This window comes from Falco biarmicus, chromosome 4 (genome assembly GCF_023638135.1).
Source record: "Falco biarmicus isolate bFalBia1 chromosome 4, bFalBia1.pri, whole genome shotgun sequence".
In the NCBI taxonomy this organism is placed as follows: domain Eukaryota; kingdom Metazoa; phylum Chordata; class Aves; order Falconiformes; family Falconidae; genus Falco; species Falco biarmicus.
Window position 1 is genome coordinate 83531452 of NC_079291.1, and position 27930 is coordinate 83559381.

The following is a 27930-nucleotide window of genomic DNA, read 5'->3' on the forward strand; positions in this document are numbered from 1 at the left end:
AAAGCCCAAATACACCAATTCTTTGTTATTCTCTCATCAGTCTTTCAGTAAAATAATGGTGAATGAAGAATGTCCTGTGAGAAGTCCCCAAGGAAAATAGCCACAAAAGGAATTCTGTCTTTGACAAATTTATTTATTTCTTTTCATCTTGGAAGAAGTGAAGTGCTGTTTTACTGTTCTGCTGGTGGTGGCCAGCAACATGCATTTTCAAGGACACGTTTAAGTAAATTATCACACACAAGTTCCCATGGACCGAGAAGGAAAGGAGCTTAGCTCTCAGCGTAGTACATCAGGTGTCAGGTTTTGAGTAAAGAGCCTTGTGTAATTGCCACAGCTGAGTAAAATCATTAAAGTTGCCTTTAATGTGTTTTCCAAATGACACAGCCTTTGACCCTGTGCATTACCAATGGCTATTTTCAGCAGGGAGCACGGTGTCCCTTCGCGCAGGACTGGTGTCCGCTGCTGCCCGTTGTGATGGATGTTGGATGTGATGCACACCTTAACAATTCTGTTCTTAACCTGAATGTTTTTCAGCCTCCCAAAGTTGAGAGTCTAAACGGCTTGCTGTTGGGATACCGGATCTACTACCGGGAGCTGGATTACGACACTGGATCTGGAACAGAATCCAAAACCATCCAGAACCCTTCAGCTTTAAGAGCAGAGCTCACACGTAAGCCTGTGTTTGGGGCCCTATGATACCCCAGAATGGTAATCCATCATTATACCGGGCACCGTATGCCCTTTTGCTCCATGGAAATAACACACCGTTGTGTCTGAGAGTCCTGGGGATAATTTAGCTTTTACATAATCGGGGTGAAGATGCTAAAAAATGCTAGTTAACTTCTGCCCCAGCAGCAGCAGTTGTAATGGTACGTGCTAATCTACGCCAGCATACTTGAATTGATGTTCTGTCCCCCACGTATCCTCTGATTCCCTGCTTTCTGCTGCCTCCATTTCATGATTACCCTAGTATACTTTGTTCTGCCATCAGACAAAAAAAAAAGAGAGACTTTGTTTTCCTCAGCTGGGAACCTTTTTCTTTCATGCTATTTTTTTAATCATTTTTATTTTGTTATTCTTCTTGCAGTATAGGAAAACAGCCGAGAAGTTTTAAATACAGTTTTTACAGTTCCAAATTGTTTGTCCCTATTTTGGAAGAAAATAGCAAAAATGAGCAATAATTTTAAGGTGCACGCTTGCCATGTTAGTCACTGGGATTTTTGGCTCACATGGAAAGAAGGTGGAGAGGGAGAGGAATAATAGAAAACTGAAAAGGATTTTTAGACAAAGGCTAGAAAGGAAATCAGAGGGAAGAATAGGCAGAATAAGATGATGGGAGGCAAAGATGTGAGCCCTTGGTAGCCTGACAGACATGGCCCAGCAATGAGATGTGCTCACAGAGGCACCAGCTTTTGTCCTGTTTGATGTCAGTGGAATATTCAGAGTATTATAATACGCTAAGAGCAGCAGCATAGGGATGAGTGAGGCCATTTCAATATCTTACACCATCTTCCATGTTTCTCTGAACCCATCAAAGTCGTTTCTACAAAAGCAAGAGTGATTTTTGTGGGGATGTGGAAAAAGTGGATGCCTTAAATATAAATAGAAATAAGCACCTAACTGACCTCCGTCACATGGTTAGTGCTGAATGAGACTTCTCCGGCTGTACAGAGTTTTAACGAGGACAGAGCAGAGATGTAAATCTCTACTCATAGATGTAGGTCTGCGTAAGGGTTTTTCTCCAGACAATAGCTGAATCACTGACTCTGTATATTATCATTAAATAATGACTTTGGATGTTGTCTAGTCTCACAAGCCAGGGAGCCTGTGAAACCTACCGGATTCCTTTCTTCCCTCTTCTTGGCTGGCCCTGCAGCTATGTTCCTAATAGCTGTAGAGTAGAAAAAAACATGCTGTACCTCTCCAGAGAGTCGAGAGAAAGGGGTGGAGAGAAGTGTATTTTAAGCAAAATATTCCTCCTTCTCCTCGTAATATGACAATTCACCCTTAGAACACCTCTGTTCCTCACTGACCTGCGGTTTTGTACAACTTGGCATATTATTACAATTTGCTCACAGCAGGAATATTGAATCCTAGAAGTGAAACTGTGGGAAATCTCACACACGTTTAAAGAAATGGGTCCCGTCCTATTGTAGGTGTTCGCTCTTCGTGGCTGGTGTTCCAGGTCTTTACCCTGCAGCTCTTCAGGATATGAATTTTGCATGTTGAGAAATAAGGATGTATAATACAGTGTTGAGTGTTTCCCCTCTAGAAATTCTTTCGTTTTCACTCATTTGTTCTATTGAATCTAGAAGTCAGGACATTTCTGTGTTGTATGTTTGTGAGATTCTGTTTGAGAAGGAAATGAAACAGCCCTGTGTGAGTGAGATGCTTTTGATGTGTTACGAGAGAGTGATGTGATTTTATTGCCCTTCAAGGTATAGTCCTAAAGCTCAAACTGTGTGTGTGTGTGCACTGCATCATTTGCCTCTGTCTCTGCTGTACATCATTTGCAATAACTATTTCCTCGCACTGTAACAAGCTTTCTGCTTTGCTTACCCTGAATAGCCCAAAGCAGCTTCAAGACAGTGAACAGCAGCTCTGCATTAACGACGTATGAATTAACACGTAAGTGCACATTGCCTTTAGATGGGATTCTGTAATGGTTCAAAATACATTACGGGCAAACTCCTATGGTTCTCCTCAGTGGATCTAGCAGAAATCAACACATATTAATGATTCAGCTTTCTCAAGTTTCTTTTTCTTTAAGCCTTTGCTTTCCCTACATCAAGAGACGTTGACGATGCAAGTAGGTAGCTGTTGTATAAATGTGGCTGCTGGGAAGGTAAAACATTATTGACTGAAAAAAGCCAGTATTGCTGATGCTAAATGAATTTTGATTCGCTTGCTACATATTTTGCAGTCCATCTGAGTTTAGCTGTATCACATCATTAGTCCTATGATTCAAACATTGAGATGCTCGGGCATTCCGTGGAGCAGGAGGCCAGCTTAGAGAGGGCCCAATGAGTTCATGTGCATCTCCAGAGGTGTTTTCAATTGGAAATGAATAAAATAGCATTCGACAGAGTTAAAAGGCAAGTTGCTTTGTAGTGGTGATGGTTCACTAGATAGGTTTTGCCCAAGGCTTTTGAGTCACAGATTGTGATGGGCTGAAAAAAAAAAATATGCAGCCCTATCCCCACTGAAACTTGCATGCATGAACTCATGCGTTCCATTTTCTTACACATGCAGTTAACGCTAAAATCTCCCTTGTGGCTTTTTGTGGCAGCAATTAAGGGTTCCCTGTACAAGCCGCCCGCAACTATATCCTATATATGTTACTTTTGTTTGTTTGTTTGTTTACAAACTTAGCATCATTATTGCTGATTTGCTTGCTACATGTTTTGCGGTCCATCTGAGTTTAGGGGTATCACATGAAAAAAATAGTGATGTGATGTCATTTACAATATGCCTGAGACTGGGGAATGATGCTGGATTTGGAGTCAGATATAGGAGCACAACACTTCTAAATATTTCTGTGAAACGGAATGATTCGTTTTATTGAACCTTCCCAAACCGATGGCACGCTGTCAGCCACAGAGTCAAGGCTGCTATCTGATTCATAGACAGCAGAAGAAATTATTGGCAAAGGGAGAAATTTGGACCCCTGGCCATGTGTGTCTTAATCAATTCAATGCTCATTTGGATAGGGCAGTTTATATTATTGAGCGCTCTCTTACTCTAATTTCACTGTTAAATATTGTAGATGATAAATACTTCTGTTAGGATTGATTCTTTCATCCTGAAAATGCAAAATCTGAAACCGCTCAGGTGCTGCCTCCCCTAATGACGTTGATGTGATTCCACTCCACCCTCATTTGCATCTGTTAATTACCCTCATACAGTTGGGTTTTCTAGATTTTTTCACACTGGCCTCGCTGTCCTACCTCATCTGTCAGAGTATTTTCTATATGTCAGCAAAGCAATTGGTTGCCTAGTGGCCAAACAGAGTCCAGGCTTTAAGTCCTCCTTTCCCTCTGTGATAGCTGTTCAGGCTGTGGTCGCTCTGAAGGAGAAGGAGACCCGTGCGGTACATCCAGCGGGACACAGGGGTCTCCACTGCAGATCATCTTCTGCACCCTGCTTCAGCCGAGACATTCTTGAGCTGCTGAGTGACTCCCTAGATGAAAGCCCCAGGGGTTAGGCAGAGGCTTGAAGCCAAGTTCCTCCTTACCGGTAGAGGTGGAAAAAAGCCTGTATGTTGAACATTCAAAGCAAAGCACTGCCTTTTTCTGTCATTAAGAATGACCTAGAGACGTTCCTCTAGCTAGTTACCCATCAGGAAAGATTCCTCTTGCTGGAGCAACACTGTGAGAAAACACTGAAAAATCCTGCCATTTCATCACAAAGATCTTTCATAATTATGCAAATCCTGCTGTAATGTGTGAGCTAAGGAAGAATGGAAGGAGACATTGCACTGTTGTCCTGTTCTGGTGCTGCGTTTTCGAGAGAGAAGTCTGGTGGTAAAGAGGGGATGTAGTCTAAAAAAATACCTGTAATGAAGTATAAATAGTAACGTATGCTATTTTATTTTTTCAGATTTGAAGAAATACAAGAGATACGAAGTACTAATGACAGCATATAATGTTATTGGTGAAAGCCCTACCAGCACACCAGTGGAAGTGTTTGTGGGAGAAGCAGGTAGGTAAAAGGAAAATTAGCAGATTATTTTTTTAAAAGTACTGGCATGCTTTAGTATTCTCCAGATAATCTTTAATATTTGCCCAGGAAAGGGTTGATTTGAAACATTTCCCAGTCATGTTGGCTAACAGGTTTTTTTGTAGCATCCTCTCCTAGAATAGGCTGGCACTGCCAGTCACTTGCCAGTTGGTCTACACGAAGAAGGGGAGAAAGGGCGTTTGAAAGAAAGAAGAGAAAATATTTCTGGAGTTGCAGGAGGATGACTGTTCATACCAAATTAGCTTGAGGGAAAAATTGACTCAAGTTAAAGAAGTGAAAAGTGGAGCACAGAAATGCCACGAGGGAAAAGATACAAAACTACAAAACAAGAGAGACTTGGAAAGCTGCTGCTTTTATTTTATAGCCCTCTGTGTAGAGATGCTGCCGGTGCACCACACCTTGCTATATTCTTATGGTCGTGAAGTCAAGATGACACTGTGTCTAGTTTAACGCCAGCTTTGGAGGCACAGGTGACGACTGCTCTCAGGAACATGCACCTCTTTAGCCGCACGCAGCCGCTGCAGAAGCTGGGGGTCAATGGCACTACTCATGCTGTTACTGACTACAGATCTCCTGCGTGAATCCAGGCTGTATTTATGAAATGTAACTTGCTGATCATTTTAAAATCCCTCCGTCAGGAGGCCGGAGGTGGAGATCAGGATGAGGCAGTTAACTAGACGCTGCTTTGAATGCTTTGTGAAACAGGTGATTTTGCAGCGCCCAGATAACCCGCCGCTGAGCCTGTGCTTCTCGGTGACTCGATCTGAGGAGCGTGGGACTGGAATAGCTGATGTCTTCCTCACAGCCACGGTGGCAGTGCCGTGTTTATGGTGACCCCAGCTGGAGAGAGGCTGGCGCCGAAATCATTGGTAGTTATGGTATCAATTTTTGCAGCAGCATCTTTTGAAGCTTAGAAGAAGAATAGGCGACACGCACCCTCCTGTTGTTCAGCCTGCTACCGTGAATGAATCTGATTACACTTTTGTTCTTCTGTCTCAAGGCTAGGATGTAGAAGCTATCAAACCCAGCACTAATTCATTTCATTATTATTCATAACATATTCTACTGCTCAAAAGTAAGCAAATCACGGGTTTTTTAAACTCTACTGCATGATTTTTTAAACTCTTCTTAACCTTTTCATTTCAAATATGGTGTAACATTCGCTATCTTTCTCTGAAAACATCATAAATTAATCAGAGCAGCTTGGTTCTGGAGAGACAGCTGGCAATATTTACTTTTTTTTTTCTAGTTTGCTGCTGCTCCAACTTACTTCTGCAACTGCAGCAAAGAAAGCCCAAGTGGAGCCAACTGTATCTGGCTTCAAGATACATTTTTGTTTCAGAGCTACAGTTCTCCCTGCTGCAAATGGAGCCAGCACATGCTTTTATACACGTGTACGCAGCAGAGAAAATCAGCTGGGGAAAACAAGGAAATGCTGTTATATTGTGTCTTTCAATCCCGTGGCCCAGGTCTTCCTTGTTGTAACTCAGACAAGGAACGGGGCAATGGAAGGAGCCAAACTTGAGAGGAAACTGATATGCACAGACCTCCTTTCGCAGGCAAGGCTGGTGTATCTGAAGTTGTGGCATGACTGAGATAGTTTTTTAGAGATGCTGGATTTACCTCCGGTTAGGGACAATCCAGGTTCATGCGGTAGAAATGATGAATGTAGGATCTTCCTGCCGATTTTCAGTCTTGTTGTGTGAAGTTGTTATGCTTTGTTAGATAACTGCCTTTTCCACCTCCAAAACTGGCTGTGATTTATACTGTGAGTAAAGTGATTGGAGCTGGTATTGCAATTTAAGTTTTAAATTGATTTGTGACACCTTTGAGTTAAAATGTGCTGTGGAAATACAAGGGTTTGTTGTTATTGTTTATTTGATGTTCTTACCCGTGGCAAAGGCAGTTAAACAGCAAGCTGGAAAAAAGGGGGCTGCTTAGCTTGAGCAGTGGGGCATCCATGGTAAAAAGAGAGAAACCCTTCTCGATAAACTACAGGTGCTGGCATCACAGGCATAGCACTGAACACAAAATGACGGAAGGGGGCTGGTCCCCAGCTTGAAGGCCCCCGATAACTTATGCCTCGGGACCATTAAACGGTGCTTTGTTCTGCCATAAGGGTTGCAGTAATTCTGGTGGGTGTGAGAACGTTCCTCTCGGCTGTAAAAAGAGGAATATACAGCACATGCCTTGGGGGAAATGTGCTGGGCTTAGGCCAGCTCAGTCAAAACACCCAGTTCTGTGCAGTTCTAGGGGCTGTTTCTTACGGGGGGGGGGGGGGGGGCACCTGGAAATAATACTGAGGGTTCAGCTTTGACGTCTGGTACAGCCAGACGAGCGATGCAGGAGTGTCTGTAATTCCTTCCTTCTCTCTTGCACTCTCCCCTGTTTGATCTGAAGATTTTCCTGCCATTGTATCTGGATTTTTACAAGAAGAGTAGGCAATGGAACACCCTGAAAAACTTGGGGGGTTTGGGGAACCCATCAAAACCAGCCTTCTGGCAGTTTTGCCAATCAAATGAGTAAAAAGCACCCTAATGGAGAGTATCTCTTGAGCTCTTTGAGTGCCACTGAGCTGTACCGCAGCCAGGAGCCTTCTGGGGCAGCCCGAGCGCTCCAGTCTCACTTGCCTCTGACTGATGGGTGGGGGGAAATTTTGGGAGAGCAACCTGCTGGTAGCCAACAGGGCAGAGACAAGTAACAGACCTCTGAGTGCTGCCTTTCCTGGTGAATAAAGGAAGATAGATGCAAGTGGTTTGCGGTTTCTTGGTTGGATTTTTTCTTTTTTCTTTTTTTTTTTTTTTTTTTTTTTTTGCTACAAGGGGAGTAAAACCTTTTTCTTGTTACAGTAACCCCTAAGATTAAAGCCCTGGCAAAGGCTCCATTTTGAGTTCTGCCTGGACATTTGCAAAGCTCAGCAGCGTGGAGAGCAATTCTTCCATGTGTCAGGAGAGCAGCAGGCTGGGAGTCCTTGTGCTCAGTGCAGCCGGGAAGGATGAGCTGCCTGCTCAGTCTGAACAGAGCCAGCATCCTTCCCCCACCTGCCTCCAGTGCCTGGATCCCTCTCCTCCACAGACCAGAAGATCCTCATAACATTGCCTTTTCAGAGCTGGCTGCAGCTCTGCCCTGCTCATTAGAGAACCATGTGCATCTCCCGACAAATGACAGAAAAATTGAAAGCCACCACTTGCAGAAATTAGGAAGGGAGTCGCAGCCCCATCGGCAAGCCCCCTTCTCGCCTTGTTAATTCATTTAACAGTTCAGCTGTCAGGGATGCCGGCTTTGATTGGGAAGGCAGCGAATGTTCGGCGAGAGGCTGGGTACTGATATTCATCCCAACTCTAAACGCAGCTGCTACCAGAGGTGCTGTTCTGCTCGACTGAAATTAAGACTCTGTTAGAGCAGCCACTATATCAAGAGCGTTATTCTGCTGGGTCGCTGTCACTAGCTGATTGTGTGGTGGGCTCTGGAGTTCAGAAGACTCTACTACCAGCATATTAATTAAACAAAAATCACAGGTTTGGGGCAGGCGTGCTTCACCTGATTTGGGAAGGTGAATAAAATGGAAGGCATCAATAGAAATCCTGTGCTAACGAGCCTGCAGCCTCCAGTGCTTCTCCCATATACTGTAAAGCTGTTCTGGATGAAAAATAATGGAATTCATAATTTCTTCCAGCAGCTGCTGCGGGAGGAGAGTGCGTGTGTGGAGAGAAGGTAGCAGAAGGGGTGAAGTGCACCGAGAGACACTAGCTTTTACACAGGCTGTAAATCCATTTATGTGAAGAGGGGAGGGATGTGTGTCACTGTAACTGATGGTGACACGGGCGACCTTCAGAATTCACAAGGACTGATGAGGCTGGTTGGTTGTTGTTCTTTTTAATAATGATCTCTGAGAGGTGGCTCCACAATGGGAAAGGCAAGGAGTGAAAAGAGCTGGAGACAGAGATCCCCTTCTTAGAAAAGTCCTCCATTGAAATGCTGCCTCGGTTATACCATCCCCTTTCAGAAAAGGTGTCCTGGCCATCTCACCTTCTTCCGAGTAAAACTAGCTTGGAAAGGAACATGAGTGGGTTAGAGGGACAACTACTTCTTACCTTTCTTTTCTTACCACCTTCAAAAACCTGAACCTATCTCCTGGTGCAAAGCTAGCAGGCACCGAAGCAACTCCTTCACTGTTATCTACAATTATTTTGATCTGCCCTCCTGCCTGCAGCTCCACAGGTGTTCCTGGAGTTCACACATTATTTTGTCCAGCTGTGGCTGACACATGGAGAGAAGCTCTGCTCTGCCATAACATTGGGGGAATGCTCAGAGCTGCCTGGCCATCTCCAGCATTTTACAGGCAAGAAATAGAAACCACCTAGGAAGCTCCAAGACCAAAAGTAGTGATTTAGGGTTGGGAAGGAGAAGATAAAATAGGGAGAAGAAGCCATGCCAAGGAGAAAGAAGCCTCGTAAGGAAGCAAAGACTCGGCTCCAGGCACCTGGCTCCCCTTTACAAAATTGTTTCTAGCAAAGAGTACTTGTGCCTTCTTACCTGGTCACCTATGCTTGGGCAGTGTCCCTTTCTGTCTCGTGCTAATGGCAGAGAAGGTTCTCAGAACAAGGCTGCTTTGTCCTTGAGTGTTTTCATCTCTTTCTGCTGGCCTCACTCTTTCCATGTGTTCATACCAAATACCCCATGTGGGGTCATCTCCCCATCCATAGGTCGCTTTCTGGAGAAGGGAGTCCCTCAGCGCTGCCTTGGGCCCCCCTTTCTCTTACAGCACAGAAACTTTAGCTCCTTCCCTGCCCCGAATGTAGCTGAGAAGATGCTGTGCAGAGAAGTCCCCCGTGCCTCTTTGTTAACAGCCTGCAAGAGGAACGACAACATTTCAGCGCATCAGGGCTGGCAGCTTCCCTCAGCCTGCCATGCCCCCCTTGGCCGTTTCCCCCATTTGGGACACGTGGGTCCATCCCTCGGTGACTGGCTGCACGAATGCAGATCGGGAGCACATCGCTGCTGGCATAGCTGGAAGAACTGGGTGGGCATTTCCATCCCAGATGCCGCTGGAGGAGGGAGGAGAAGGGTTATCGTGGCCATTTCACATTGCAGTAGTCTAAAACCTGTCAGCCTAGAGACAGTATCTTCCCTTGATAAACAAAAGGGGATGGAGGGAAGCTGTTGGAAAGTAGCATAATAAATAAATTATTGGTTTCGCTTGCTCAGACGTCAAGTTTGAGTTCAAGTTCAAAGGGGTTGAACTTCCTTGGCACTTTAGAAGCACCAAACCTTTGAAATGTTAAGGTATTTGCCTTTTAATTCTTGACACTTCTGAACATCAGCAAAAGGCTACTTTTGAGGGGTGGCAGGGTGTTTGAAACACTGATTTTCCTTTTCCCCTCCCCTTCAAAGAATCTGCAGAGCTGTTCCAAGATCATGCTCCATTGTGAATGAGCTCAACACAGCTGTTCTGGGAACAACCTGCTCCAGGAGTGACAGTGGCCTTTCATCCTGTCCCCAGTGTCTTTTTCCCTAAGGAAGGAGAAGTTCTCCTCCAAGCTCAGCGTGAAAGATCCAAGCAATACGCTAAAAGAGAGAGTAAAGTCAGAGCAGAAAGGGAAACTAGGAAGATGGAGGTGGGGGGAAAAGTGGTGAGGCATTTTCTGTTCGGACTGGGAAAAAAAACCTTTTCAGTTCCACTTGCATTACTGGAAACCATTACACCTGTATCCCAACAGTGTTTCGTTTCTGGAGTAGGATCAGCCGCTGGGTACATCCCATCAGTATTTCTTGGTGGATTTTAAACTTCTCCAGACTCATTCTGTGCATGGTTTCCACTTGGGGCTTGTCTGCAGCAAGTCCAATTTGGATTTGTTGTTCCCATCAATGCAGCTCCACTGGTGGTAATAGCAGTATAGATAGCACTCGGCTGCATTATCTAATCCTGCAGGGCTGTGACAGGGTAGTAAAAAATAACAAAGTAAAGTGTGCCTACATTAGAGCATTAGTCATTCCTTGTGTGCTACTGGTATTGCTGCAGTGCTGGGGAATTATGGATATGAATTTTCTGTATAAAACTTGGCTCCCTTTCCTATTCAAACTGGCTATTTTTTTAAAATTTTTTTTTTTAAGGGTAGTTTTATGTTCTTAACCTGTTACAGATGAGTACAAAGGTTTCGTAATTAAACTTCTGAATTTGGTAGCTTAGCTCAGTAGCTGCTCTTACAATGGTAAGACACAAAGTGACCGTGCCAGTGTGAGTCTGTGGAAGAAGTGTCCTTAATGTCAACATGTCAAAAAGGCATCCCTGCAGCTCTCTGGAGACTGAAATCTAATGTCAAGGCAGAAGGAAGCAAAGTCTAAGTAAGAGTCGCACTGCTGTCAAAGCGAGTTATCCTACCATATAGGAAAAGGAATTTTAAGAGAATGCACTGGAAAGCAGTGTCCAGATTGAGACATAGATTTGATGGGCTTATTTGACATCTTTAATTCTCCATTGACAATCCAGAAGCTCCCTAAAATGATTTGCAATGTTTTCATGCTGCAAGTAAAAGCTGAATGCGCGCCTCATTAACAGCTCATTAAGTTGTTAATATTGGTCATAAGCAGCCTTTGTACAGCACAATGCTTTATACAGCACTGCAGCTTCTGCTTAGCTCTGGTGTAATTGCCTCTTTTCATCACGTCTCAATGTAGGGAAGATGCTTCTGTCCAAGTAAAAATATCGGGTTTTGATCAGCTGCGCTTGCTTATCTCTGCCGCTGCTATTGCTGGGGTGGGTGGTGCGGGGCTGCAATTGCTGTGCGACGTTTTGCTCAGATGATGAACTTCCATCTCACAAACCCAACAATTTGACGTCGATTTTCAGCACTGACTGTAGCCCAAGACAGACAGACTGTCCGTACTCGAATTCATCATCAGGACTCCTGGCTTTGTTCTGCAGTTGGTGCAAGCAGCGGTGGGAGTGGGACGGCAGATTAGCTGTTCTGCTGCAGTGTTATATGGCCTGTGAAGAACTGAGTGTAGGGACATCCCTGCACAGTACACAGAGGGCGGGAGGATGAGAAGCCTGATCGTGTATGCAAAGCCTTACTGAACTAACAGTACAGCTACTCCATTAAAAGCAAAGGAATTAACCTTCCTTTCAAAAACATGAGCAATCAGTAGTAAAGTAAAACAGACCATAAATTGCACCAGTAAAGAAGTGGGGAAGCCCCTGCCTGATAACTCTTATTCAAGCAGACGCAGGCTGGAGTTTGAGTATTTTTGACTAAAAGGTTATATTTGGAGCCGAATTTCTATTTTCTGTAATTGTGCAGTCCTGCTCTGCTTGTTTTCCATCATCCTGGGATATGTGAGCAAAATGCTGTATTTTCATGTGGGTCTCAACTCCTGTGGCTTTACCTCCTCTGTACTGCTTTGCTGTGAAGCCAGCTGTAGAGAAACACAGTTCGTTTTCCTTTCTGACATCTGTTTGCTGTATCCATCGTCAATCATAGAACTGGAGGCGGTTCAGGTTGCCTGTTGTAGATTGAAAACAAAAAAGTTGTCATTTTTTCTTATGAAAGTATGAATTGACAGTATTCTAAAACATTGTGGGCACAGCAGCCTGGATGCTGAGATGATACAGGGGGTGTAGGGCCACAGGGATGAACTCAGGGATGCTATGAATGCAAAATAAACAAAGAGGGAGAGAAAACTCTCACTCAGAGTCAAGAAAATGAAATTTAATTTCTCTCTCCCCAGGAGCACAAGATCGCTGTCCTCCATGGGGTTCCCTGCCCATTGCAATCTGAAAATCCTAAATGAATCCCTCGTGGGGGCCAGCTCCCCAAACCTGCATTAAAGCCACAGTGAAAGGTTATCGCAGTGGCAGATCTTACCTGCTCAGTTTGATGTTTTTCTGATGTAGCCTTTAACATTGGGTATATGGCAAACCCAGTGGCGATTCACCCTAATTATTTGATATGCTCTCTTGACTTTAGTGGCGCATAAGGAGTTGTCGGTGCTTATTAGGCTTTAGTAGGTGCTGTTAGTGAACATTAAGTGGGTGCTTTTGTCAGCTGCCATGAACTTGCGGTATTACAATATTAGAGTGTGGGATTAACAAATTGTAATGAGTGGAACACGACTATAAATGGAGGAGGAGGAGTCTTGGGAACTGGAGAACCTGGAGAAATAGTCTGAAGTAGGTGGTTTTGCCTCTGTCTAATATGTAGACTCTTTTAAGGGAGTTGAGAGCAGTAGTTTCCCACCTGGTGCTGCTCCCAGCGCTCAGGAAGGAGGATCAGGCCAGGGTACCAAATGCTCTGCAGTTCTTCCCCATCCCTTACACCCTTGAAAAACCTTCGGTACCTCCTGGGGGGTGAATCCTGCACGCATCGGAGCTGACATCGCGCTCAGTTAACACGCCTTTCACACTGGGTTAGCTCTGCTAGCTTTAGCAGGGCTCCCCCTGATTTGCATCGATAGAAGTGAGAGGGGATTTTAGCTTGTAGTTTATGCCTGTATGTTTGTTTGTGCATACTGAATGCTTGTCAGGCTCTTGCTGTTCCTCCTGGCGGGCCCGTCTCTGCTGACTGATGGGAAGCCTGCCTGTGTGTGATCATAGCCTTGTTGACACAAAAGAAATAGAGGAAAAAAGCTCGTTTTATTATTTCCCCCCTTTCCAGTTTTACCCACCTGTATGCCCTTTCCAGAGCAGTCTGATGGTTCTGTAAGGGCTTTACTTTTGGGCCAGGTGCTCTCAGTCCCTTGATGGATAATCTCAGTATATGATGTGATAGCTTATTTTAGGTTTGTATTAGCTAAGTAGAACTGTGGGCTTCGACAAAAGAGAAGTGTGTAGGTTTTGTTTGCAGGCTTTTAGCTATTTTGCAGAACCGCTCCGTGAGGTTTGTCTCAGTGGTAGGCATCGTAATGCAATCACAGTGACTTTTTCTGCATCGCTTAGGTCGTACCTGTCCCATGAAAATCCTGGTTTGGACATGGCTCGTTGGGAAAGCTGAACCCCATATTAAAAGAGTAGTAATCACAGCAACGGTGTTTTCAGCACCGCTGCAAGGAATAGTGAGGGACAGGATGAGAATTACTCCTGCTTGAGTCACTTGCCAGTTTATGAAGGTTCTTCATGAATAAGTCATACCTGTGGAGGTTTCCTCCAAACACGATTGCCTCCTCAGTTCAAAAAAATGGCACTGGCAGATAACCTCCTGGAGCCTGGGTCTGTGGAGAGGATACTCCATTTCTAGTCCTTGTTTCATTTCAGTGTTTTTCTGATATGTGCGGTGAATGTCATCTCTCCCTCTTTCCTCCCTCCACCCCTGCCTCCCTCTCATATCTTTGCAGATGCCGAAGACATGCCTGGCCAATGTTGGGAAGCTTCCCAGTACTAAGCGAGGAAGCTGGGGAAGTTACGTTTGGGTATCATTTGCAGCTGCTCTTATTTATGTTTTTTCATTACTTCAATACCCTTAAAAATTTGATGTGGCAAAACACAACTACTGTACTAAGTGTAGTATACAGGAAGGGGACAAAGTGTTTGCCTGCTCAGATAATATGGCACAGAGTAAAGCAGTTGCAGGTGTGCTAGATTCCCAGAGTCCCCACCCTGACAGCTCTTCTCTTTCTCCTCTCCACCAAAGCAGGTTTGTCGGTTTATCTTTCTATTTTTGCATCGATTAGGTTGTGCTCTCTCTTCATCAGTGTTCGTGAGGGTGAGAGAGATGTTGTTCAGGTTCTTCCTGTATTGACTTCCATTGGTCTTTTGTACACTCGGAAATGTTTTGGTATCTCTTACATCGATCTATGCAACCACTGAAATCAACGCACGTATCGCATATATCAACATTGATGAAAACAGGTTATTTCCTACTAAAACCTTGGCTCTTCCAGCTGCTTTAACCTCCTCCTCCACCCAGTAGGAGGCTGGGCTTCTTAAAGATGGGAGAGACCAGATCGCTCCTTTCCTGAGAGTCATTTCAAGTCGCGGGGTGACACAAGCCTGACGAAGTCAATAACTGACAGCACATTCGCGTTTGGTGCCACGTTGTCAGGCCTGAATAGATGGGCAGGGACACCCGGGTCTGGTGTCAGCAATTGGAGTAGCATCGGAGGGGTTAAGACCCCCAGCCTTTGCATGTGGGTCTGCCTCTTGCTGAGTCTGGAATACACCCAAACAACCCCAGAAAGTGCATGCCTGGCAAGGAGCACGTACTTCCATCACAAAATGTAGCCTAGCTAAAAACAGCCAGAAACTGGTGGAAAACATCTTTCACATTCTAAATATAGCTTAGGCTGCTTTGTCACAGCGGAAAGCAGCTTCACAGTAGCTGTTTTTGAAGCACAATTAACTAATTGTTATTGAACTAATCAGCATCACTCACACAGCATTCCTGATGGCACAGAGGTGCTGCTGCACAGGGGAAGCGTTCCTTGTTCCTCGCTCCCACCTCTCGTTCCCAGACACTGGAAGGAAATGGCCAATAAGCCCTGAACATTTTCCTCTCACGCTGCTTTTGCTGGGTGGAAGGAGTGACTGCAAACATCTGCAGACAGAGCTTTTTGTTCTTTCTGGGGAGGTACCATCCTTGCATTCCTTCTCTAAGCCCATACTGCAAGAAAACCCCTTGCGTTTTGCTTTGCCCGAGCTGCAGATCAGTCTTGCTGTTTTATCTTGTGACCTTCTGTTTGTTGTGTTGTGTTTGGCTTTTATAATCCACTTAACTGTTGCTTATCTACGCCATAACTTGAGGGCAGCGGCTGCAACGGGAGAAGAAACAATCTGTTCTCCGTGCCACTGCAGGGATATAACTCCAATAAGGCAAGGATGGTTTAGGCTAGATATCTAAAGAAAAAAAAATAAACAGAGTTCTTTTAGGAGTTATTAAAATAGGGATATGCAGCAGAGTTTGTGTGGGGATGGCAGGGGAATCTGGAAAGAGGTCAGTGGTTGAGATTACGCAAACATCTGACCAGCTGAGCTGATCCTGGTGTGACACGGGAGGATGGATGTCTGAGCCCTCTCCAAATCCTTTCCAGCTCTATTTTCCATGACTGCATGCACCAGAAATCGGTGTATAAACTTGCGAGGTGCAGCGTGTGCAAGCTTTAATCGTCAGCACGTGCTACACGGAATACTGTTGTGCCTTCTCCCTTGCTGTAACTCACTAGGTAGGTGAGGTTACAGCCGATACATCAGAACATGCAGCAGTCACTCGTCCATTATAATGTGCAGACATACAGATTGGAGGCTTTTTCGGCCCGGAGCCGTCTCTTTGTTCTGTGTTTATGCAACACATTGTGCAGTGAGATTCTGGCCTCTAGGTGCTAACACCAAAATGCAAATATATTGATTACCGGGGAATAAAAGCAGGCATGTTCACAAAGGCGTGCTTTGATGAACTGGGGGGGAAATGCTTGCTAGATAGGAAAGGATCAGAGGTCTTTACAAAACAGAAATTTGCTTGGGATTGTTTAGAACAGTAGGATCAAGCTGATGCACAGAAAATCTTCCGTCTCTTTCACTGCATTTTCCTCCTCATTTTTTTGCCTGCATGTTTATTTAAATGGCATGAGTATGGGGGAATCTTGTCCCAGACTTGTCTGTGAATTTCCTGACATAATACTGGCATTACAAAAACAATTAGAAAATCAGTAGAGGAGAAATCCTTTGCTACCCAGAAATCAGAGCAGATGTAAGAGCAGCAAGGAGCGCTTCATAAAAACGGTTATTAAGTTTACCCAATGAATCACTAGGATTTGTAGCCTACCTGTGCTACAGAGCGTCGTGGCAACTGTCACTAAGAAAAGGAATAGTGGTTTCATATTGATGAAAAGCTCTCCGTGCCGCACAGCCCAGAGAGCAAATATCCCAGGGAAGCAGCGAGGAAAACTAAGGAGAACCTTCAGCAATGCACGGAGCTCTGGTGCGGGCAGGCCACTGGGGATTTTAAGCACCTTCTCTTTAAAGGTTATAAGCATTTGCAAGCTCAAATTGCCTGCAGTGTGAGAAGAGGCTGTTCAGTACGACTGGAAAATGAGGGCAGTGATTTGTTTAAATGTGGGTTTAGGTGTATAACTTTATTTATGGGCTCATTTTGACACTCAGACTGCATTTCCAGATAGATTTCTTGTCTTGATACGATTCTGCCAACATCATCCCACTTCACAGTTGTTATTTTTTTACTAATTACCATACAAACTGCTCAGCCTTTCTCCTTATGTTTTGGCTGAGGGAGAGTTTCAAGGAGACAATCTCAAAGGTGAATTGATCAGATAAGAAATGTTTACAAATATCTGTGTGAGATTCCAAGGTAGAATATGTGCATAGAATTAGACTTTGTGAATGCATACCAATTTTTTTTTTTTTTTCCCAGGGAAAGTGAAACGCTTTCCACCTGCCAAGAGCTGAGTTTGGACCCTCAGGGGTCTGTGTCACTCCTGCTATAGTTGGTAATGTCACTGACACCTAAAGCAGTGTGAGGTATGCAGCTTTAACCTTGCTTTTTATGTATTCGGGATTTCAACAGCCATGAAAAAATTCAGAGCTCCAGTAATCTCGAACTGCATTCCTAGAAGGTAAAAGCCTTTTGCATTCACCTTTAAAATGTGCTTGCTTTTATTGGCACAGGCTGCCCATGCATTCAGTGAATGGTTTGGGGTTTCAAACAGGTAGAGTCTTCAGGGACGTGTTCCCTCCTTTCTAAGTATTTCATTCCGCCCTTAATGTAATGTGCTGTCTGCACAGAGCCACATCAAGCGTCAGCAGCACTTTTCTGCTGTCCCTTGCTGTCAACAAGAAATCTATGCTTAGAAGAGGAGGGACACATCAGCCTTTGAAAGTTGAACAGAGGGACAGACTCACAGGGCACAAACCCAAACAATTTACATCTCATGGAGGCTCTGGGGTAGCAAAGAGAAATGTCTTTTTCCACACTGTCTGGATTATTTTTTTTCCTCCCATCAAATTTTCCAGTGCCATGCCAGCAAAAGTGCAGCTCCAGCAGTGAGAGTGTCAGTGGAGAATGATCGCTGGCCCTTTTTAGCCATTGTGTTTCTTAAACGTGCTTCAAAAAGGGGTTGAGGAAAAGTGGTGTTTTTCTAGCGGCCAGCTGCACGTGCTGGCTCCTCTAATGGTCGCATCTCAGAAGCGACAATTGTTGCAGGCTGGCACATGGGATCCAAAGCAAAATGCTCTTGTAGATGCTGCTTCAGACCTGGGTATTGAGAGCACTTGGAAGCTGTCAGCTCAGGACAGACTGCGGTGTCGCTACCTAGAAAGAAAATACATTGCTAAAGTGATCCATTTTCTTCTGTGATGGTACATATCCTTGTTTCCCTGAGCGTGTCATCATCTGCAAATCTCTGAGATGTATTTTCAGGTTTGGACTGTGTGGTCAGGTTGGCCCTGTGCTCTGATGTGAGCTGTGAAAGTCTCAAAATCTGGAGGTTTTTGGTCCTTAGCAGAGCAGCACTACGTCGCATTGAACGCAGCCAGCCAGCTGCTGCCTTTGCTGCTCTGCACCCCTGCGAACAAGCTGTATTTTACTGATTGTCACTGTCACCTCATGTATTTACTACATCCAGCTGAAAAAGAAACGGAAAAAAAATATAATAAACAACTAGTTTTAACTAAGCGCAGGGATAAAGGCTATTTTCAATTTTGCCTTCCACATTTTAATTGTAGAGCGATAATTTTGCAATAGAGTTGCCGATGGCAAACAGGCAAAAGACATTAACTTTATTTATGTTTTGGATTATTAATGTGGCTGTTAAAATTCCTCCAGTTAGTTTTGATTGAATTGTTTTTTTTGTGCGATTCTGTCGTTTAATGGAGCGGTAAATAAGAATTTCTGATAATGAGCCCAAGCATCTGTCACAACAACCTGGCGCTGGTTATTAACATTTCCATTAACGGCAGGGTGGGCAGTGATAATATGGAAACCACACAGTTAGAACAAAATAAATAGTTGGTGTCAGGCTGAGTGGGTGTTACTTACTATTTTATTTTATAACTGTGAGGGGAAGGAGTATTGGTAGAAAAGTGTGACTTATGAAGGTCATTCTCTCTAAAGAAAGAAGTCTCCAGAGGAACAGATAACCGGGGCTATCTAACTTGCGTAGTGAATGTTTTATCACTTCTATTTATGGCCCGTAAGGGGACAGAGAGGAAAGCGGCAGCTTTCTCAGGTGGCTTGGGTGAAGGCTGTGGCATCGTGAACGCAGAGGAAGGGGAAGCATGCCCTTTGCCCTGCTTTTCTCTCCCTGCTTCTGGAGTCTGAACAGGGCACGCTTTGGCACCTTTTCTGTAAACAGACATTTGCTGGTCGACGAAGACCTGCTGGAGACACAGACAGCAGGCCGGGAAAAGAGCCTGTCCTTGCTAGCTGCTGAGGAGGAAAATCCACCTGCACCAAGCCGGATCCCGGCAAAGGGAAGGATGGCCTGACCCAGGCACACTCCAAGATTAGTTTTCGAGCACAGCGCAGTGCGAAGAAGAGACGGCAGCAGGAGCCAAAGGTGGCCAGCGTGTGTGCACGAGGGTGTAATGAAAGCAGAGCTAACGAGGAATGTGCTGAATGTCTTTGTGTCATCCATAAAATATGAGTTGAATTGATTAGCATCTGATGGGGTTTGCATGTAATTTTAGACACCGTTTCAGCCGTGGGTCTTGGAGCCTGGCAAATGGGCTGCTCTCCAGGCTGGGTGCGGAGTCGGGGCTGGGGGCTACCTCGCCCCCCGACACTGCCAGAAGCACCGTGTCCCTGCTGAGGGCCGGCCCCAAACCATACCGTAGGGTGAAGACAAAGTTCTCTTTTCTTTTCCAAGGCTGCTGGCTAAATTGAGTTGATTCAATGTCTAACCCAATCCGTGTGGGATGGAACGTCACCACCTCCGGAGGCTCCTCGGTCCACGTGTGCTGGGACATCCTTGCGATACAGATGCCTCCAGGGCTGACTCTCTTAGCTGGCTTGTGGCGTGAACAGGGTCTATCCTGGGTCCTTCGGCAAATGGCAGACTGCAACCTGGATATGAATAGTTCTGCTTGTCACTATTAATTCTGCTGTTCTCCTTCCTCTCTAGCACCAGCGTTGGCCCCACAGAACATCCAAGTGAACTCCCTTTCTGCAAGCCAGCTGGAGCTCACCTGGGACCCCCCTCCTGCCGATAGCCAAAACGGGAACATCCAAGGCTACAAGGCAATCCTCCTGTTTCTACTGGTTTCATTTATCTTACTTGGCATTTCTGTTACTTGTGAGATAGCAGTACAAACTGCGGTTGCCCTCGCTGCATAAGGCAAAACAGCATACTAAAGAAAATGAGATTGTGGGGGGAGAAAAGGAAAAGTGTGTTGCTATTTGTGGAGGAGAGCGTGGAGAAACAGGGTATGCAGAGAATTAGGCAGCTCCACTTACACAGGCGACATACCTGCTCCAAAAAGCAACAGGCGCACAAGAGCTAGGGGCAAGAAATGCACTGAAGAAAATTAACTGAGCTTTCTACCAAATGTTAAAAGCCATTAGGAAAAGCAGAACTTTCTCCAAGCTAGGAGCCTGAGCCAGGTCAGATTTCGGAAGACTTATTTCATTTCCTTAACTTTAACAAAATTAAATCATAGTATTAATTGCATTTGGTCCATAGGAGATGAGCACGTTGCAAAGGCATGTTGTTTACCTTCTCCAGGATGAGAATGGACCCTCAGAGAGTGGAAATGGGCAAGTCTACAAACACTATAGAGCTTGGCTGGGGTTCAGTGTCTGGCTCTGCCTCTCTCCGTGAATTTAGGTCCATAAGCAAAGAAAAGCCAAGCCAATGCGAATAATCTGGCAACCCTTCCTGGCAGCAACAAGCATCCTTATATATCAATTCATGTTCTTTTCCTTTTGTACGTATATAGATGGCTCTAACAGCTTGGCTTGTAGAGCCAAGGTGGAGCCTTGCCTTGGCGCGTTCTCTCAACTTTCTGGCTTGCTTTGGCCTGTTGTAACACTCTCGCTGCCAGGCCTGTCCAATAAGTAGGGCTGGCATCACTCGTCCTCTTGGAAACAACTTCTCCAAAGCCTAATTTTATGGCTTCAGGATAAAAATTATGTAAGGGAAGGGCAGGGAAAAGTACCTCAAGGAACTTTAGGGGAAGTCTTTATTACCCTCTTCAGGAAGGCATTTGCCTGGCTGTCCTGTGAGCACAAATGGGGAACCCATTGTGTGCACGCAGAGGTGCATTATGGAGCATCATATCACGATGCCAGTGCTGACAGAGGCTAGCATTTCAGGGAGAATTTAAAAACTGGCCTCTCATCGCTGAACTCTGGCAGTACGTACCTGCTGTCATTAGGCCATATTCTTCAGCCTCTGCTCTATTTTTGAGTGATGTATTCAGCTACATGGTCACTGGACTCAGGGGAGTTTCCCAAAGGAAAAGATTGGGCACATGGTGAAAAGCATTAGTATCCCATTTATCCAGAGCAAGACCTCACCATCTTCCTGATCTTTTAGAGGTGCAGTGCCCAGATATTTTCTACGTGTATGCCATACTAAAACATCTCACTGTCCCAACAGATTTATTACTGGGAGAGTGACATCCAAAATGATACGGAGAAAGTGAAGGTCCTTTTCCTCCCAGAGACAACTGTCCGGCTCAAGAACCTGACGAGCCACACGCAGTACATGGTCTGCATCTCCGCGTTCAACGCGGCCGGGGACGGCCCCAGGAGCAGCCCCTCGCAGGGCAGGACGCACCAGGCGGGTAGGGGACCGTCCTCGTGTCTCAGAGCGCAGGCGTGGTGATGGCTGGCACAGAACTGAGGCTGAGGGAAACGGAGGGATGCAGGAGGGCGCTGGTGTTTGGAGTTAGCTTTTGGATGGGTCTTTACATTGTAATGGACTTGGAGGGGGGAAAAAAGGGGTCAAATAAGTGGACCCTGTGGGAAGGGGGAGATGCAGTGGAAACGGGAATGGATTAGCAGAAGGGCCAGTCCCTTCACAAGCTGGTCCAGAAGGAAACAGTCTGTGGGTCTTTCTGGCCTCTGCTGTCATACCTGAAAATGTGTAGGAACTCATCTCCAGCACCTGGAAATTGCCCAAACAGTCCTGTGAGAGAATCACTATGCTTTTTATAGTTCCTCTTTTTTTTTTTTTTTTTTTTTTTAAAGCTGGATCAGCAGCCGCTCAGTCAGACTGAGCTGTCTCTGTGCTGGACGTGACCAAAATGGGAGCGCTCCAGCACAGGGGGAAGGCGATGCCCTTGGAGGTGGCTATGGAGAGGGGGGGTGCACTCAGGCTGTACGCACATGTAGCACCCTTCTGAGGGTCTTTCCCTTTGGTGTCCTGTCTCCTTGCTTCCTTTTGAGGCTCAGCTTTGCAGCTGGGTGGCTGATTTTTTTTTTAGGACAGGCTGGGTTTCTGCAGGACGTTTGGATACAATTGACAAATCCTCTTCTCAGTTTATTTCCTTTAGATTTAGGCTGGGCAGATAAACGGATGTTTTATAATATATATGTATATCAGATTGACTACTCCTACTGCAATTCAATCTCTTTGTAATCCTTCCAGCACCCAGTGCTCCCAGCTTCTTGGCGTTCTCTGAAATCACTTGCACGACACTCAATGTGTCTTGGGGCGAGCCGACAGCAGCAAATGGAGTCCTACAGGGTTATCGAGTAGTCTATGAGCCTTTGGCTCCTGTCCAGGGTAAGAAAGACCTCCGATCATACATATTCATGGCGAAATGACAAAAAAGTACTGTAATATTTTTTATCTCTGCCCAATTTCCCACTTGTTCTCTGCCGTTTTCCAAGAGAAGCCAGGTGGCAGAGGGTAAGTGAAACAATTCCACTTTTGCCAGAAGTCTTCAGCAAACTATAATATTGTGGAATATAGCTTTTTTGTCTGTCCTCTCTCATTTTCTTGCACAAACTATATTCTGTGTGATTTGAAAAGTCATTTTACAGCCATCGTTACCTGGTATGGGCAAAGAGGAAACTCAGCCTGAGAGTGCTGATTGTTTCCCTGCTTTACGCTTTGGAATTGCTGAGTAGGCTCCAGCCCAGAATAGTCATCAGACACATTTGCGTTGCTTATCACATCATGTGTCACTTCTGTTATTGCAAAGATTGCCCGGGCATCAAATGTGCTAGTCATCACTGGTACCGCTGCCACTTTTGACAGGGGAGAATAACTGTGATAGAGATTTAGTTGTGTCTGTTTACACGGAGTTTTCAAGCAGCATTTTTAACCCGGCACTAGATTTCAGCTAGACCACGACAACGTGGTGACCACAAATGTTTCATTAATTTGCCAGAACAGCAACAGAGAAGGATTTGGCAATTTCAATGAAAACAAATTTAAATTTATTCCAAAGGTGAATTAGAAAAAAATTACAAAGTTTGTGGATGGTCTTATTAATATTTTTATATTCCTGGTAGATCGCCAATAGTTCAATAGGATGTCCAACTTTGGCAGTGTGACAGCAGGGAGAGTAATTTCAGCCATTGCCAATCCATTTTAAACTCTTTTCCAAAGAAATAAGGGTATCAATCATTTGTATTTGCTGCTTCAGTAAGGAATAAAGATCTATATTGTCTGAATATCCATGTCTCATGCACTGAGAAAGTTATATTCAGGAATGAAAACACGAGAATAAAAGCACTTTCAGCCTTTACGGCTGGCAGGTCTGAGCACAAAGAGCTAATGCAGAAAGCATTTCTAATTCTGACCAAGAAATGTGCACAGGGTATGCAGGAGGTTCAGGCTGTTTGGGCATTTCCTGCCTTTTCTTCATTCCTACACAATGTTCAAGAATACAGGTTTTCCCCTGAAAATATGGAAGTGTCAGATCATGTTTTCCCTGCATGCATTTGACTTAACATCCTCAGAATCTGTGTTTTGTTTTCTTCTTTTCCCCACCTCATCCTGTGCTGTCTGTGGCTCCGGCTTGTCTCTGTTTCCCCTGTAGAAGATTTCTGATGCGAGCAGGGAGGTTATGGAGGGCTTTTCCTCAGATTCTAAATTTTTTGACTGTATTTGTTTTCCAGTTTCTATCCATTTGCTGTTGTGCCAACTATTTCATTTCAGTAAATATATTTATTCTCCTGCCGTGGTAAGCAATCCCTCCCTTGATGCCATAATTTTCCCATGATAGAAAAGTCATGCTCCGTTATTTAGAGAGCAAGGCAGAGCCAAACTCATTTGAGGATGGAGCACGTAATGGTGCTGAGCGCAGGCAGCAAGGCTTGCGGGGCCAGCAGCTGCCAGATCCCACGATCCAGAGGATCCCTCCAGCCCCAGGTCTCATGTTCCTCCATGCCAGCACTGCAGTGCAGCAACACGGATGGACCAGACCCCCTGGAGCTTTTCTCCTGCATCTTTTGACTTTGCACCCATTTGTGGTTTTCAGCTGAGCATCCTTACCTTTTTGACACCTCCTGCCTTCCCCCTCGCAAGCCACCGCTTAAAACCTGCACGTTTTGCAAAACTTTCTAACAGCAGTCTGTTCTTTAGCACAGTTTTCTCCCGGTTTGACCTTTTTATTGTTTAAGCTTTACAGTGTTATGTTTTACACACTAATAGACAACAAAATTGCCCTGGAGCCTTTTTTAACAGTTCCTTTTTTTTTTTTTTTTTTTGAACATAACTTCAAAATGACAAATGCTTCCTGATTTGTCTCAGAGAAATGAAATAGTACACCTAGGGAAGGAGAGAGCACTTTTACTGCCTCCTCATTAACCAAGGAAAGAATCTCTGAGTTGTAAATTGTATCTGGGAGAAAACTTTGAACACAAATTGCTTGGACATTATTCTTTATTTAACTGATAAAACCTGAAAGCATCATCTTGATTTGCATAAAATAAGCATCTGGATTGAAAAACATCTTCCTTCTGCATTTTTCTGGAAGGATAAACTAGCAAGCAGCCTTCTCTCGTGGGAAAAAGGTTCTCCCACTTCCTAGCTTCTTGGTTTGAAATGGGTTATGTGCATCTACAGCACCAGAAGAATGCCAAAAGGACTCTGTAAATTCAAACTTTCTGTTCTGTAAAATATTTTATACATCAAATCCTTTCCATTGACTTACTTTTAGAAAATGTCAGTGAAAACTAGATTTTTTTGGTTCCGAAGCACTTACTGCTGCTCTGCCCTTTCCTCAGCAATGAGAATGTAAACATGATGCTAGCTATGAACCTTGAAGGATGCAGCACTGTTTTTAATTCACCCCTGTAAGAAAAACTCCTAGGGTGAGAAGGGTGAAACTCAAGTCATGACTTCAGCTCGTGCAAGCTAATAGTGCTTTGATGGCATCCCCTGTTGCGGTGGCATTTATACCCACAAGCGCCCTGTGAGGCACACGTCCTGCGTTCTGCATGCACCTGGCAGTGGTGGAAAGGACAGGACGAGATGAAGGGGAAAAGGCTGGCCCTTGTTTCATCCTCCAAGCAATGGTGTGGGTTACTTGGCAAAAAAGCAGCGGAGAAATGCTCACTTAGGAAGCAATCTGCAACATGCAGTCCTCTTCGTTTACCTCCTCCTTTCTTTCCAGAGTAATTAGTGAAGTTGCGTGTAGTCTCTTGGCAATTTCCCAGTTGTGTTGTAAGGTTTTTTTCTTGTCAGTACCCACTTATCAAGCTTAAACTCTAATTATACTTATCAGCGCTGAAAATTGGCTATTATCACTACTTAAACTCCTGCTAATTGTAAGAAATACTTTCTTAGCAAACTGTTAGATAATTTTACTTACCATCTAGATGTAATAAGCTTCACTTGATTTTTTTTTTATTTTTTTTTTTTTTGCATCGCAACCTTCTCTTATTTGCCTATCTGCGTGGCTGTTCCAGGAGTAAGCAAGGTGGTGACCGTGGACATTAAAGGTAACTGGCAACGCTGGTTGAAGGTCCGAGATCTCACCAAGGGCATAACCTATTTGTTCAGAGTGCAAGCCCGAACCATCGCCTATGGACCTGAACTGCAAGCCAACATCACAGCTGGGCCAGCAGAAGGTAAGTGGAACCATAAACGCATGTCGCGAGCCAGAGCAGTTACACAAACGCAGACCAACAGCGGGGAATAGTGCACTCAGGGCTTCACATGAATTTCCAAGCCAAGGAGAAGTTGGGTCACAGGAGCTCAGGACATGATTCAGTGGGTTTCACAAGTGCCCATGAAAAACGTGTTTCCTTTTTTCCTGAAATCTGGAAGCCTGATGTGAATAAACAAAACAGCGTGAATAAATCATAATGCAAACAGGCTAGCCAGGGATTTCAAAGCTGCAGCCTGACAGCACAGTGAGTAATTCTGACTGTACTGCTCTGCGGTGGAGTCAGAACTGGAATAACTGCCGAAACCAGCAGAGGTTCCTGGATGTAAAACCAGAAAGAATTTACAATTATTCTCTCCTGACACTTTGGCTTGTGCAGAGGGAGAGGTCTGCGAATTTGCTGGTATTTTAAGAGAAGCTACAGACTGGATGGCAGCATTCCCTGCCTGGTTCAGTGTCTGTACCAAAAGAGTTGGGTTTCTTATTTGATCAGTGTTTTTTGAAAACCAGATAATCGTAACAAGTTAAATGTTCTGCTACGATACCGGCCTGTCCAGTAAATCACAGAGCATCACTGCAATGGTTCTGGTTTTTGCTTCTTTTCCAGCTCAGGGAAATACTTGCTCCCTCCGTCAGGGCCAGGTGTGGCAGTTCCACCCTTCTAGGCGCCAACAAGCTTTCATTTTATCACAGAGCCCTCCGTCACCATTGTCCGCGACAGCAGCACCGTGGATCCACAGTCTGACTCTCCTGCCTCACCACTGGCAGGATAAAGGAGGAATTCTGTCTAACGTGGCTGTGGCTTCTTCCCAAGGGGACGGGCAGGCAGCTGTCCCCAGGAACCTCTCCCTGAAACTCAGAGGCTGGTCTCACCTCTGAAGTCCAAAACAGCAGTGGCAACGTGCAAACACTGCAGAGATGCTAAGGGTTGACACGAGAGTGGGGTTTCTTTTCCCTTCTTAACACAAGCACCTGTAAAACTCAGGTAACTGCTGGTGCTGGTACCTAAAAGATTAGGTCAATAGCCCATTGAGCTGGTTTATGTCACGTGTATGTTGACCAGTACTGCTAGGTGTTTATTTTTTCCTATATCGGTATAAGAATATAATACTGCCGTCCATCTCCAATAGCACCGCTTCCTATTCTCTTTTCATCCTTCAGGGTCTCCCGGCTCCCCTCAGGAAATTCTGGTGACAAAATCTGCTTCTGGGCTGACGTTGCAATGGACTGAGGGAGATTCAGGAGAAAAACCCACAACTGGCTACATTATAGAGGCACGACCCTCAGGTAAGGCATGGGAAACACTGCGAGCTTGATGCCACGAGTTCCCCTTCCTTCAGCCCACGCCAAAAGCCATCCTGCAGCTGAGAGGCTGGTGGTTGTCCCAGTAAGGCAATGGGATTTTGTGAGAGAACACTGTTGCCAGCCAGTATTAAATGGTTGCTGGTTTATTACGTGGTTTAACAGACTTTCTCCTGTTTAGGAGTAGTCACAGAAAATTACCCTGAGTGCTCTGGCTTTCGCTGTGCTACATCACTGGTAAATCATCCTACTGATGAGCTAATATAGTTAATAATTAAAACTCACTTAAATGCTTACAGCATCTTTCATGCCCAAGGACTAACCAGTACTTGCAAGCTGTATTTTGAGGATCACGGATAGAAGTCTGACCTCTTCTGGAGCAGAACACCACAGCTAATTACTGTTTCTCAGTTAATAATAGGGCCAGCACCTTGGCACCACATACACATCACTTTCCCCATTTGTTCTGCAGGCAGGATGCTTGCAATGGGAGGACAGGAATCCCCTCATCACTACAGTTTTTCCCAGCACTTTCCCAGAGCTCCTTTCCTTCTGGGATTTGCATCATACTGAAGCTGCTCTCTGCTTTTTCCAGAATGTTTTCCCACTTGGACAAGGTCATTTTAAAAGAAGGCATACGCTCCAGCCTGTCCGCAGCCTCTCCCCGTCGGTACCCCTTGCAAATTCCATAAGCGCATGCTTTCTGGTAGCCAAGTCATTAAGAAAAACCAGTGAGCGCTGCCAGACCCCTGCGTAACCTGACGTGGTCATTTCCCTCCCCTCTGACAGAGAACCTTGCTAACCGTTTGCCAAGTGCAGTTTTCCAGCCAGTGATGCATCTACCAGATACTTGTTTCGTGTGGGCCGTGTTTGAATGT

The 27930-nt window shown here is 45.0% G+C and overlaps 1 protein-coding gene across 4 annotated transcripts in view; it reads left to right on the forward strand.

Annotated features, from left to right (window-relative positions):
- Window positions 1-27930, forward strand: part of SDK1 (sidekick cell adhesion molecule 1) — a 412596-nt gene that overhangs the window by 358865 nt on the left and 25801 nt on the right. For 3 of the 4 annotated variants that reach the window (XM_056336241.1, XM_056336244.1, XM_056336243.1), the window contains 8 exons: window positions 535-670; window positions 2569-2628; window positions 4600-4701; window positions 19807-19922; window positions 21283-21469; window positions 22276-22413; window positions 25551-25712; window positions 26912-27037. In XM_056336241.1, the coding sequence (XP_056192216.1) occupies window positions 535-670; window positions 2569-2628; window positions 4600-4701; window positions 19807-19922; window positions 21283-21469; window positions 22276-22413; window positions 25551-25712; window positions 26912-27037 (1027 nt within the window). The remainder of the gene's footprint in view (window positions 1-534; window positions 671-2568; window positions 2629-4599; window positions 4702-19806; window positions 19923-21282; window positions 21470-22275; window positions 22414-25550; window positions 25713-26911; window positions 27038-27930) is intronic. The other variant, XM_056336245.1, reaches the window with a different exon arrangement.